We start from the raw sequence: 15,062 nt of genomic DNA on the forward strand, positions 1-15,062 counted from the left end.
TCCCAAACATGAATCCCCCTCCCACCTCCCTCCCCATAACATCTCTCTGCGTCATCCATATACTATCATGTAAGAATCGAATCGCCAGTCTATGTCCGATGCAGGATACAGCATGCTTGGGGCTGGTGCATGGGGATGGCGGTGTCTTTAGAAATTTTTATATATAGTATCATGCCATCTGTAAACAGTGACAGTTTTACTTCTCCCATTCCAATTTGGATTCCTTCTCTTTCTTTTCCTTGTCTGATTGCTGTGGCTAGGACCTCCAAAACTATGGTGAATAAAAATGGCAAGATGGACATCCTTGCCTTGCTCCTGACCTTAGAGAAAATGCTTCTTGCTTTTTACCAGTGAGTATGATGTTTGCTGTGGGCTTATCCTACAGAGATTTTGTTATGTTGAGGTATATTCCCTCTATACATACTTTTTGGAGAGTTCTTATTGTAAACAGAAGTTGAATTCTGTCAAAAGCTTTTCCTACATCTATTAAAATGATCATATGATTGTTATTCTTCAGTTTGTTAATTGAGGAGGATTTTCAGAGTCTACGTGCCAAGGCTTTCATCCTAGTCATTTTGAAAAGTAATCTCCAGGTACAAGACACAAAAAAGATTAAAACAGTGATTCTACTGTGCATTATTGTGTGAAGGAGGGAGGAGAAAGAAGGATGCTGACTGGGTTCATAGCTTTGGAGGCTTTGGGATGAAGCACACAGGAAGAAGAGTATTTTTCAGAGAAAAGAAAATTAATTTGCTTTTGAACTCACTGAGTTTTAAGATGCCAGTGGAACATCCATGTGTAGCTGCCAGCAAGTGGCTGGGTGTATAAGTCTGCAGATCAGAGCAATACAGGAAAACTCTGAATAAGACCACTTGAGAAAGCATGTCTAGTGAGAAGAAGAGCAAGCCAAGGTTGAACACCTGAGCAATGCCAACTGTAATGAAGAAGCAGAGGAAGGGAAGGCTATGAAGACAGAAGATTTAGAAGGAAATGTCAGATATTATAAGGAGAACCAGGAGTGAGTGGGACCAGTGAGTTCCAACGAGAGGAATTCTCAGTATTTTTGGTCACTCTCCATACACAAGTGATGAACTTCCATGGACAAATCAAGTGCGCAGGCTACAAAAATTTAAGAGGTAAAAGCAACAAAAAGGTAAAACGTAACAGCTGTAACTTTCAAAAAGACAGTCAGCTTTTCTGTGCCTGAGGCTTTTTATCTGTAATACACAATGATAGAACCTGCTTCTTGGGGTTGTTACAAGGAATGCCAGTTAATGCATGTAGAGCACTTAGAACGGAGCCTGGTACATGTTAAGGCCCGTGTAAGTTTCCACCACCATTACTGCTATTATCTTTACTTTTATCAGCAACAGTAGCAGAGCAGGATGGCCTGGAGGCTAACAGCATGGGTTCTGGAGACTGGGTCTATAGCTTACTTACAAGCTGTGAGTCTTTGCCAGGCATGAACCCCCTGTGTGCCTCAGTTTCTTCATCTGTAACATGTGGTTAATAATAGTGTCTACTTTGCTGGGAAGATGAAAGGGTTTTACATAGGTAAAATATGCAGAAGACTACAGGCTACACAATAAGAGGATTATCAGGTTTGCTACAATTACCACCACCACCAGAGGGACAGCTTCTAACACACAACAAGAACACGGAACTCTCATCTCCTAAGCATTGCACTGAGGCAATGCTTCAGATTGTGGGAATGACATTTATAGGGACAAACTCAGACATATTGTCATTTTCCATACTATTACTGTATTCTTTACTGGCCATCACTAACCCTGCTCTACCTCACACTGATGATCAACGGCCACAGGATGTGTGTGGATGTTGTGGGTGACACACCAGGGCTAGATGACCATCCAGCTCTCTGTCACCACCTGTGATACCACTCAAGGTATATCTGTTCTCAGAGAGGAGGGGCCATAACTTCAGAGTCAGCAAAGGCACGAACCTCTGTGCAGTGTGAGCAAGCCTCCAAGCTGCTTTCTGGTGGGGAGGTGGTCTCAGCATAGACACACGACATGGGGAGAGCACGTTGTTGGCAGTGGGCTTTTATCTCACATGAGGCTTCAGGAAGCACGAAAAGTCAACATTCACTTATTATCATAAGCAATACCATAGAGGTCACTTAGATCATCTAAATGCATTCACTCTATTAAGTGAGGGCAGTCCAAAGCAAAACTAAAATAATTCTAAATTACTTATTTGACATATGTAGTATCTATGTAAACAGCATAATTTTATATAAGAAAACTCCACAAGTTTGTACTCTGTAGAATTTAGGAAGAGACAGTGGTATTGATTCTTTAAGCTTCAACCTTGAATATACTGAATGACACCAACGCATTATAACACGTGTAAGCATGTGTAAGCAAGCTAGATGTCCACCAGCAGACGAATGGATAAGAAAGCTGCGGTACATATACACAATGGAGCATTACTCAGCCATTAAAAAGAATACATTTGAATTAGTTCTAATGAGGTGGATGAAACTGGAGCCTATTATACAGAGTGAAGTAAGCCAGAAAGGAAAACACCAATACAGTATACTAACACATATATATGGAATTTAGAAAGGTGGTAATGATAACCCTATATGCAAGATAGTAAAAGAGACACAGATGTATAGAACAGTCTTTTGGACTCTGGGAGAGGGTGAGGGTGGGATGATTTGGGAGAATGGCATTGAAACATGTATATTATCATATGTGAAATGGATCACCAGTCCAGGTTCAATGCATGAGACAGGGTGCTTGGGGCTGGTGCACTGGGATGACCCAGAGGGATGGGAAAGGGAGGGAGGTGTGAGGGGGATTCAGGATGGGGAACACATGTACACCTGTGACAGATTCATGTTAATGTATGGCAAAACCACTACAATATTGTAAAGTAATTAGCCTCAAGAAAATAAAAAGACACGATGAAGTCATGAAGATTAAGTGCCATGCAGGCATGCACAGTTCCAAGCTCAGGGCACACACTGGGACATTTCCAGTGATGGGGCTCAATACTACTGAGGCCAGCCTTTCTACTGATTCATCTCTCATCTTGAGACAGCCCTTCATTTAATACTGACCTCTGCCTGACTCTCAGTTCACACCCTCATCTTACTGTCATCTGGCACAAAAGGGAGGCTAATCTTAGGATAGTAAGTTTTGTTTCAAACACCAATTCTGATCACATGACAGGAGATAACTAAAGCATCTACTCTCTCTTCAAAAAGATTCTGAAGAATCAAAACCTAACTCAACAAGGGAAGTTACCTTTTCTTTTCCTTTAAATTTAATTAATTTATTTTTGACCACACCAGCACACGTGGGATCTTAGTTCCCAGACCAGGAATAGAACTTAAGCCCCCTGCACTGGAAGCCCAGAATTTTAACCACTGGATCTCCAAGGAAGTCCCTACCTTTTCTTTTCTTTCTCTTCATTTTTATTAAACAGAAATTCATTTTAAAATTTTTATTTATTTACTATTTTATTTTGGCTTCACTGGGTATTCATTGCTGCACTTGGGCTTTCTCTAGTTGCAGCGAGCAGGGGCTGCTCTTCGTCGCAGTGCACAGATTTCACATTTCAGTGGCTTCTCTTGTCCCAGAGCACAGGCTCTAGGCACACAGCCTTCAGTAGTTGTGGCTCATGTCCTTAGTTGCTCCTCAGTGGGTGGGATTTCCCTGGACCAGCGATCAAACCTGTGTCCCCTGCACTGGCAGGTGGATTCTTAATCACTGGACCACAAAAGGAAGTCCCCTACCTTTTCTTTATTGAAGTATAATTGATGTACAAATTATGTAAGTTCCAGGCATACAGTATAGCGACAAACAATTTTAAAAGTTATACTCCATTTATAGTTATTTTAAAATATTGGCTATATTCTCTGCATTGTAAAATACATCCTTGTAGTTTATTTTACACATGACAGTTTGTACCAGCCACTCCTCATTCCCTATATCATCCCTTTCCCTTCCCTCACCCAACTATTAACTACTAGTTTGTTCCCTATAATTGTGAGTCTGCTTTTTTTTTTTTTACTAAATCTACTACTTTGCAATATTTTATAGTTTCCATGTATAAGTGATATCACACAGTATTTGTCTATCTTTTTTCACTCTGCACAGTACCTTCTAATTCTATCCATGTTGTTGTAAGTGGCAAAATTTCATCCCTTTTTATGGCTGAGTAGTGTTCCATTGTGTACGTGTTTGTATATGTGTGTGTGTGTGTGTGTGTGTGTGTATACATCTTTTTTATCCATTCATCTGCTGATGGACACTTAGGTTGCTTCCATATCTTGATAACTGTGAATAATGTTGCTATAGATATAGGGATGTATGTATCTTTTCAAAATTTTATTTGTGTGTGTGTTTCTTTTAAGACATATACCCAGGAGTGGAATTGCTGGTTCATATGGTAGTTCTATTTTTAGTTTTTTGTAAATCTTCCATAGTGTTTTCCACAGAGACTGCACCAACTTACATTCCCAACGACAGTGCACAAGCATTCCCTTTTCTCCATATCCTTACCAACATTCGTTATTTGTGTTTTTTGATGATAGCCATTCTGAAAAGTGTGAGGTGATATCACATCGTGGTTCTGATTTGCATTTTGTGAGCAGTCAAGAGTCTTCTCCAGCACCACAATTTGAAAGCATCAGCTCTTCAGCACTCAGCCTTCTTTATGGTCCATCTCTCACATCTGTACATGACTACTGGAAAAACCATTACTTTGACTATATGGTCCTTTGTTGGCAAAATGATGTTTCTGCTTTTCAATATGCTATCTAGGTTTCTCAAAGTTTTCCTACATTTCTCAAAGTTTGCTGTGAAGGAGCAACTATGTTTTAATTTCATGGCTGCAGTCACCATCCACAGTGGTTTTGGAGCCCCTCAAAATAGAATCTGGCACTGTTTCCACTTTTTCCCCTTCAGTTTTCCATGAAGTGATGGGACTGGAAGCCAAGATCTTAGTTTTTTGAACGTTGAGTTTTAAGCCAGCTTCCCTCTTTCACCCTCATCAAGAAGCTCTATAGTTCCTCTTCATTTTCTGCCATTAGAATGGTATCATCTGCATATCTGAGGTGGCTGATATTGCTCCTGGCAATCTTGATTCCAGCCTGTGCTTCATCCAGGCTTGAGCTTCATCCAGCCTGGCATTTCGCATAATATACTCTGCATATAAGTTAAATAAGTAGAGTGACAATATGCAACCCTGTCCTACTCCTTTCCCATGTGGAACCAGTCAATTGTTCCATGTACTGTTCTAACTGTTACTCCTTTGACCCACATACAGGTTTCTCAGAAGACAGGTAAGGTGGTCTAGTATTCCCATCTCTTTAAGAATTTCCCAGTTTGCTGTGAAATACACAAAGGCTTTTGTGTAGTCAATGAAGTGGAAGTAGATGTTTTTCTGGAACTCCCTTGCTTTCTCCACGATGCAGCGAATGTTGGTCATTTGATCTCTGGTTCCTCTGCCTCTTCAAAACCCAGCTTGTACATCTGGACGTTCTCAGTTCATGTACTGCTGAAGCCTAGCTTGAAGGATTTTGAGCATAACCTTGCTAGCATGTGAAATGAGTGCAACTGCAGGGTAGTTTGAACATTCTTAGTATTGCCCTTCTTTGGGATTGGAATGAAAACTGACTTTTTCCAGTCCCATGGCCACTGCTGAAATTTCCAGATTTGCTGACTTAAAAGTACTAGACAGACTTTTGTCAACAAAGAAAAGTCTCAGCTTTTTAATATGCTGTCTAGGTTTGTCATAGCTTTTCTTCCAAGGAGCAAGTGTTTTTTAATTTCATGGCTGCAGTCACCATCTGAGGATTCTGGAGCCAAAGAAAATAAAGTCTGTCACTGCTTCCATTGTTTCCTCATCTATTTGCCATGAAGTGATGGGACCAGATGCCATAATCTTAGTTTTTTGAATCTTGAGTTTTAAGCCAGTTTCTTCACTCTCCTCTTTCACCTTTATCAAGAGGTTCTTTAGTTCCTCTTCTCTTTCTGCCATAAGAGGGGTGTCATTTGCATATCTGAGGTTATTGATATTTCTTCAGGCAATCTTGATTCCAGCTTGTGCTTCATCCAGCCTGGCATGTCGCATGATGTACTCTGCATGTAAGTTAAATAAGCAAGGTGACAATATACAGCCTTGACATACTCCTTTCCCAGTTTGGAACAAGTCTGTTGTCCCATGTCTGTTCTAACTGTTGCTTCTTGACCTGCATACAGATTTCTCAGGAGGCAGGTAAGGTGGTCTGATAGTCCCATCTGTTTTAAGAATTTTCCAGTTTGTTGTGATCCACACAGGTCAAAGGCTTTAGCATAGTCAATAAAGCAGAAGTAGATGTTTTCCTGAAATTCTCTTGCTTTTTCTATGATCCAATGGATGCTGGCAATTTGATCTCTGGTTCCTCTGCCTTTTCTAAATCCAGGTTGAACATCTGGAAGTTCTTGGTCCACATACTGTTGAAGCCTGGCTTGGAGAATTTTGAGTATTAATTTACTAACATGTGAAATGAGTTCAATAGTTCAACTGTTTGAACATTCTTCAGCACTGTACTTCTTTGGGACTGGAATGAAAACTGGCCTTTTCTAGTCCTGTGGTCACTGCTAAGTTTTCCATATTTGCTGGCATATTGAGTGCAGCACTTTCACAGCATCATATTTTACGATTTGAAATAGCTCAACTGGAATTCCATCACCTCCACTAGCTTTGTTAGTAGTGATACTTCCTCAGGCCTCCTTGGCTTTGCATTCCAAGATGTCTGGCTCTAAATGAGTGATCACACCATCGTGGTTATCTGGGTCATTAAGACCTTTTTGGTATAGTTCTTATGTGTATTCTACCCACCTCTTCTTAATATCTTCCACTTCTGTTAGGTCCATACAGTTTCTGTCCCTCATTGAGCCCATCTTTGCATGAAATATTCCCTTGGTATCTCTCATTTTCTTGATGAGATCTCTGGTCTTTCCCATTCTATTGTTTTCCTCTATTTCTATGCATTGATGACTAAGAAGGCTTTCTTATCTCTCATTGCTATTCTTTGGAACACTGTATTCAGATGGGTATATCTTTCCTTTTCTCCTTTGCCTTTAGCCTCTTTTTTTTTTCTTGGCTATTTTTAAGGCCTCCTCAGAAAGCCTTCTTTTTCTTGGGAATGGTCTTGATCACTGTCTCCGGTAAAATGTCACGAAGTGAAGTGAGCTTGCTCAGTCATGTCCGACTCTTTGCGACCCCATGGACTGTAGCCCACCAGGCTCTTCCATCCATGGGATTCTCCAGGCAAGAATACTGGAGTGGGTTGCCATTTCCTTCTCCAGGGGAACTTCCCGACCCAGGGATTGAACCTGGGTCTCCCACATTGCGGGCAGGCGCTTTACCCTCTGAACCACTGGGGAAACCTCTGTCCAATAGTTCTTCAGGCACTCTGTCTGTCAGGTCTAATCCCTTGAATCTGTTTGTCACTTCCACTGTATAATCATAAGGGATGTGATTTAGGTCAAACCTGAATGGCCTAGAGGTTTTCCCTACTTTCTTGAATTTAAGTCTGAATTTTTCAATAAGCTGTTCATGATCTGAGCCACTATCAGCTCCTGGTCTTTTTTTTTTTTTTTTTGGCTGCTTGTATAGAGCTTCACCATCTTCAACTGCAAAGAGTATAATCAATCCATGAGCACCCATATTTGACACTCTCAGGGGAGCACCTCAGGGGCAGGATTTCACTAATCCTTGACAGTGATTCTTGTATCTTTGGTACTCATGGCACCTACAAAGGCCTATCATGCCTCAGGCATACAATAAATATTAATGGCACCCCATTCCAGTACTCTTGCCTGGAAAATCCCATGGATGGAGGAGCCTGGTAGGCTACAGTCCATGGGGTTGCTAAGAGTTAGACATGACTGAGCAATTTCACTTTCACTTTTCAGTTTCATGCATAGGAGAAGGAAATGGCAACTCACTCCAGTGTTCTTGCCTGGAGAATCCCAGGGATGGGGGAGCCTGATGGCTGCCGTCTATGGGGTTGCACAGAGTCGGACAAGACTGAAGCGACTTAGCAGCACTAGCACCAGCAAGCAAACTATATGAGCTACCACACGCCCAAGGTCAGGGAAGGCAGCAGAGAGGAGCAACCCCACATCAAAGGAGCGGTGGCTGTGTGGGTGCAAAAGGGCTGAGAGGAGCTACCCCATGTTCAAGGTAAGGAGGGGCAGCCATGAGGAGATAGCCCTCATCCAAGGTAAGGAGCAGCAGCTGCGCTTTGCTGGAGCAGCTGTGAAGAGATACCCCATGTCCAAGGTAAGAGAAGCCCAAGTAAGACGATAGATGTTGCGAGAGAGCATGAGAGGGCATCAGAGGGCAGACACACTGAAACCATAATCACAGAAAACTAGCCAATCTGATCACATGGACCACAGCCTAGTCTAACTCAATGCAACTAAGCCATCCTGTATCGGGTCGCCCAAGATGGGAGGGTCATGGTGGAGAGGTCTGACAGAATGTGGTCCACTGGAGAAGGGAATGGCAAGCCACTTCAGTATTCTTGCCTTGAGAACCCCAAGAACAGTATGAAAAGACAAAAGGTAGGACACTGAAAGAGGAACTCCCCAGGTCAGTAAGTGCCCAATATGCTATAGGAGATAAGTAGAGAAATAACTCCAGAAAGAAAGGATGGAACCAAAGCAAAAACAACACCCAGTTGTGGACAGGACTGGTGATAGAAGCAAGATTGATTCAATGCTGTAAAGAGCAATATTGCATAGGAACTTGGAATGTCAGGTCCGTGAATCAAGGCAAATTGGAAGTGGTCAAACAGGAGATGGCAAGAGTGAACGTCAACATTCTAGGAATCAGTGAACTAAAATGGACTGGAATGGGTGAATTTTACTCAGACGACCATTATATCTACTACTGCGGGCAGGAATCCCTTAGAAGAAATGGAGTAGCCATCATGGTCAACCAAAGAGTCTGAAATGCAGTACTTGGATGCAATCTTAAAAACGACTGAATGATCTCTGTTTGTTTCTAAGGCAAACCATTCAATATCACAGTAATCCAAGCCTATGCCCCAACCAGTAACGCTGAAAAAGCTTAAGTTGAATGGTTCTATGAAGACCTACAAGATCTTTTATAACTAACACCCAAAACAGATGTCCTTTTCATTATAGGGGACTGGAATGCAAAAGTAGGAAGTCAAGAAACACCTGGGGTAACAAGCAAATTTGGCCTTGGAGTTTGGAATGAAGCAGAGCAAAGGCTAATAGAGTTTTGCCAAGAGAACGCACTGGTCATAGCAAACACCCTGTTCCAACAACACAAGAGAAGACTCTACACATGGACATCACCAGATGGTCAACACTGAAATCAACTGATTATATTCTTTGCAGCCAAAGATGGAGAAGCTCTATACAGTCAGCAAAAAGAAGACTGGGAGCTGACTGTGGCTCAGATCATGAACTCCTTATTGCCAAATTCAGACTTAAATTGAAGAAAGTGAGGAAAACCACTAGACCATTCAGGTAGGACCTAAATCAAATCTGTTATTATTATACACTGGAAGTGAAAAATAGATTTAAGGGCCTAGATCTGATAAATAGAGTGCCTGGTGAACTATGGATGGAGGTTCATTACATCGTACAGGAGACAGGGATCAAGACCATCCCCATGCGAAAGAAATGCAAAAAAGCAAAATGGCTGTCTGAGGAGGCCTTACAAATAGCTGTGAAAAGAAGAGAAGGGAAAAGCAAAGGAGAAAAGGAAAGATATAAGCATCTAAAGGCAGAGTTTCAATGAACAGCAAGGAGAGATAAGAAAGCCTTCTTCAGCGATCAATGCAAAGAAATAGAGGAAAACAACAGAATGGGAAAGACTAGAGATCTCTTCAAGAATATTAGAGATACCAAGGGAACATTTCATGCAAAGATGGGCTCAATAAAGGACAGAATGGTATGGACCTAACAGAAGCAGAAGATATTAAGAAGAGGTGGCAAGAATACAGAACTGTACAAAAAAGATCTTCACGACCCAGATAATCACGATGTGTGGTCACTCACCTAGAGCCAGACATCCTGGAATGTGAAGTCAAGTGGGCCTTAGAAAGCGTCACTACGAACAAAGCTAGTGGAGGTGATGGAATTCCAGTTGAGCTGTTTCAAATCCTGAAGTGAAAGTGCTGCACTCAATATGCCAGCAAGTTTGGAAAACTCAGCAGTGGCCACAGGACTGGAAAAGGTTTTCATTCCAATCCCAAAGAAAGGCAATGCCAAAGAATGCTCAAACTACCACACAATTGGACTCATCTCACATGCTAGAAAAGTAATGCTCAAAATTCTCCAAGCCAGGCTTCAGCAATATGTGAACCGTGAACTTTCAGATGTTCAAGCTGATTTTAGAAAAGGCAGAGGAACCAGAGATCAAATTGCCAACATGCCCTGGATCATCGAAAAAGCAAGAGAGTTCCAGAAAAACATCTATTTCTGCTTTATTGACTATGCCAAAGCCTTTGACTGTGTGGATCACAATAAATTGTGGAAGATTCTGAAAGAGATGTGATTACCAGACCACCTAACCTGCCTCTTGAGAAACCTATATGCAGGTCAGGAAGCAACAGTTAGAACTGGACATGGAACAACAGACTGGTTCCAAATAGGAAAAGGAGTACGGCAAGGCTGTATGTTGTCACCCTGCTTATTTAACTTATATGCAGAGTACATCATGAGAAATGCAGGGCTGGAAGAAGCACAAGCTGGAATCAAGGTTGCCTGGAGAAATCTCAATAACCTCAGATATGCAGATGACACGACCCTTCTGGCAGAAAGTGAAGAGGAACTGAAAAGCCTCTTGATGAAAGTGAAAGAGGGAGTGAAAAAGTTGGCTTAAAGCTCAACATTCAGAAAACTAAGATCATGGCATCTGGTCCCATCACTCCATGGGAAATAGATGGGGAAACAGTGGAAATAGTGTCAGACTTTATTTTTTTGTGCTCCAAAATCATTGCAGATGGTGAAAGCAGCCATGAAATTAAAAGACACTTACTCCCTGGAAGGAAAGTTATGACCAACCGAGATAGCATATTGAAAAGCAGAGCTATTACCTTGCCAACAAAGGTGTGTCTAGTCAAGGCTATGGTTTTTCCAGTGGTCATGTATGGATGTGAGAGTTGGACTGTGAAGAAAGCTGAGCACTGAAGAATTGATGCCTTTGAACTGTGGTGTTGGAGAAGACTCCTGAGAGTCCCTTGGACTGCAAGGAGATCCAACCAGTCCATTCTAAAGGAGATCAGTCCTGGGTGTTCATTGGAAGGACTGATTATGAGGCTGAAACTCCAATACTTTGGCCACCTCATGCAAAGCATTGACTCATTGGAAAAGACCCTGATGCTTGGAGGGATTGGAGGCAGGAGGAGAAGGCGAGGATAGAGGATGTGATGGATGGATGGTATCACTGACTCGATGGGCATGAATTTGAGTGAACTCTTGGGAGTTGGTGATGGACAGGGAGGCCTGGTGTGCTGTGATTCCTGGGGTCACAAAGAGTGGGACATGACTGAACGATTGAACTGAACTGAAGCAAACTATATAATGTTACTATGGTGTTATAAATCTATATAAAATCATCTATGACCAGAATATAGCAACTCTATAAATTTGATTATAGATCACTAGGATAGAATCTCTTTAAAATGTTGTATCATCTTTTTGGCTCCTGGGGTAAATAAGCCTCTTCTCATCTAGCAATATAACATGCAATGAAAATCTCACATAAATGTCCTCCCTGACTCTGCTTAAATAGTGAGAAAGAGGCTTAAATTGAAAGTTGTGGTATTCTGAACTCCTTAAATGAAGAAACTTCATGAAAAGGAGATAAAGCAGGTGAGTGAAACAGGTGAAAGGGATTGAAGAGACAAACTGCCAGTTACAAAATAAGTAAGCCACAGGGATGCAAGGTACAGCATGGGGAATATAATACTGTAATAACGCTGGTGCATAATGTATGAAAATGTTGTTGTTCAGTGCAGTACGCCAGGCTTCCCCAACCCTCACTATCTCCTAGAGTTTGCCCAAGTTCATGTCCACTGAATCCGTGATGCCATCCAACCATCTCATCTGTCACTCCTTTCTCCTGCCCTCAATCTTTCCCACCCTCAGGGTCTCTTCCAATGAACTGGCTCTTCACATCAGGTGGCCAAAGTATTGGAGCTTCAGTATCAGTCCTTCCAATGAGTATTCAGGGTTGATTTCCTTTAGGTTTGACTGGTTTGATTTCCTTGCTGCCTAAGAGACTCTTAAAAGTCTTCTCCACCACTGCAATTTGAAAACATCAACTCTTCGGCACTCAGCTTTCTTTATGGTCCAACTCTCACGTCCATACACGATCACTGGAAAGACCATAGCTTTGACTATACAGACCTTTGTCATTATTAAGTTGTACGCCTGAAACTAATAATAATATTATAAGCCAACTGTACCTCATTTGTAAAGGTAGGACAGACGAAAGGAGTTTTATTTACAAAAAATAAAAATTGTAAACTATTTGCTTTTGTGCATTACTTTAAATTTACCATTCTGAAGAATTTCAAAGTCTCTTCAAAATGATCTAATGCTTCTCAACTAGAGAAGACTCTTAAGAGTCAGTTGGACACCAAGGAGATTAAACCAGTCAGTTTAAGGAAATCAATCCTGAATATTCACTGGAAGGACTAATGCTCAAGCTGAAGCTCCAGTACTTTGGGCACCTGATGTGAAGAGCCGACTCATTGGAGAAGACCCTGATGCTGGGAAGACTGAGGGCAGTAAGAGAAGGGGTGACAGAGATGACATGGCTGGATGGCACTGCCACCTCAACGGACATGCGAGCCTGTGTGCTAAGTTGCTTCAGTGGTGTCTGACTCTTTGAGACGCTATGGACTGTATCTAGCCAGTCTCCTCTGTCCATGGGGGTTCTCCAGGCAAGAATACTGGAGTGGACTGCCACGCTCTTCTCCAGGTGGTCTTCCCAGCCCAGGGATAGAGCCTGCATGTCCTCTGTCTCCTGCGTTGTCAGGTGGGCTCTTACCACTAGTGCCACTTGGGAAGCCCCAGCGGACATGAGTGTGGGCAAACTCTGAGAGACAGTAAAGGACAGGAAAGCCTGCTGTGCTGCAGTCCATGGAGTCACAAAGAGTCAGACACGACTTAGCAACTGACCAATAACAGTAAAGCATTACACACGCATCTTTTTTTTTTTTTTTACCAAATACATGAAAAAGTGTTTTCTTCCCAGGAAAGTTCACATGCCACAAAATCTTAGGCAAGTATGCCAAGGACGGGTAGGGAGGAAATATGTGTCTTTTAACAAGATATGATAAACGTACAAATATTCTTGAACATAAAGTGAAAGTAAGACAATAAAATTTGTCCCTGATGAAAGAGGCTGCTATTCAAATAACCAAGATGTGATTAAATAACTAGATATCTAATACACTAATACACATAGAAATCTATGTGTATTTTTAATACACATATATTTCTAATACACATTTCTTTTTTAAAAAAACAAAAAATAAGATTATTTGTAAAATTTTTATTTTGCCACATAGGAAAATGTTTATTTACATTGATGTTTACTTTCTTTAGAAACACTGAAAAATCTATTCTCTCATTAAAGAAGCATAAATAACAACTGAGTTTCCTTAACATTGTAAGTTACCTCTCAGGTCTTTCTTGAGTTTTCTGAGGTCTTTTTGAAAATCTTCAAACTTCATCTGCGAGGCCTGAAAGAGGTCCTGGGGTTCAGGCAGTGGAAACACACACTGTTCTTTCCCAGCGTCCTGGTCAGCACGAAGCACAGAATATTTAAATGAATGAGGACAGAAGAGCAGCAGCAATGACAAACAACATGAAACACGACCACATCGCTCAACAACAGGGAGTAACAAAGTGTGATTCTGCGAACATCATCTCACCTCATCAAAATTGCGAAGATAATATGACACGATATACGACAACAGGCTTCTGCTATTGTCCTAGGCAGAGAGACCAAAGTGAGTAGAAATACATTTTTAAAAATGACTAAATATACGGCATTAAATAACATTCATCCCATTAAACCCACAGATGTAGATGAGAATGTTTAGGATGAAAGGAGGCGTTCTCTGTTTCATGTTACTTTAGTTAAATGGCCCCGATGGTCTTGTCCTCCCCGCCTCTGTTCCCACCTGAGCCCCAGGTGGAAGCACAACTGTTTCGAGGGTTGTCTCAGTTGTACACATCTTCCTGCTTTCACTTTCCTCAACCAGAAAATTAATTCATTAATTTTATTTCTTATTATTAACAGGTATAACTACAGGTATTACTACTATCTAAACAGAAATGACTAAATGACACCAGCATTTCTGTATGGCTGAACCAATAGGGACCACTCCAACAGGAAGCTTGACTGAGGTTTATTACTAAGTAGATTAATAAAATTTAAAGGTTAAGTATTATCTCAAGTAAGCTGGAGCTTTAAAAATGCAAATATAAATTATGTCAGCAACTGAGATTCAAGAATTAGTATCTGTGCAGCTATAAAAATGCAATGTATGTAGTTCTAAAAAAGAAAAACTGCTTCATATCTAACAATCTTCAAAGAGCTTTTCACCTTTTCTGGCACATTTAGAGGCATTAATACATGTTTTTTTTTTAATTCTCAAAATAAATACTAGATAATTGGGATGTATGAAATCAAATACATTTTTTTAAAACATACTCTATAATAAAAACTTTGTTTTCTGGAATATTCAATCTAACCATGACTTTCCCCTCATTGATAAAAAGAGCAACATTCCTTTATAAACAAGTCTGAAGGGATATGATAATATATCTATTAGACTCCCCGATGGGCTTCCCTGGTGGCTCAGATGGTAAAGAACCCGCCTGCCAATGCAGGAGATGCAGGTTCAATCCCCGGGTCGGGAAGATCCCCTGGAGAAGGAAATGGCAACCCAATCCAGTGTTCTTGCCTAGGAAATCACTTGGGTAGAGGAGCCTGGTGGGCTATAGTCCATGGGGTCACAAAGAGTTGGACACGAGTGA

The 15,062-nt window shown here is 41.3% G+C and overlaps 1 protein-coding gene across 1 annotated transcript in view; it reads right to left on the reverse strand.

Moving 5' to 3' along the window:
- Positions 1-15,062, reverse strand: part of FMN2 (formin 2) — a 354,330-nt gene that overhangs the window by 80,197 nt on the left and 259,071 nt on the right. The window contains exons 12-13 of the mRNA XM_070289497.1: positions 13,952-14,011; positions 13,696-13,816 (exon numbers count right to left, since the gene is read on the reverse strand). Coding sequence (XP_070145598.1) covers positions 13,696-13,816; positions 13,952-14,011 — 181 coding nt within the window. The remainder of the gene's footprint in view (positions 1-13,695; positions 13,817-13,951; positions 14,012-15,062) is intronic.

The sequence above is a fragment of the Ovis canadensis genome, chromosome 25 (genome assembly GCF_042477335.2).
Source record: "Ovis canadensis isolate MfBH-ARS-UI-01 breed Bighorn chromosome 25, ARS-UI_OviCan_v2, whole genome shotgun sequence".
Classification (NCBI taxonomy): domain Eukaryota; kingdom Metazoa; phylum Chordata; class Mammalia; order Artiodactyla; family Bovidae; genus Ovis; species Ovis canadensis.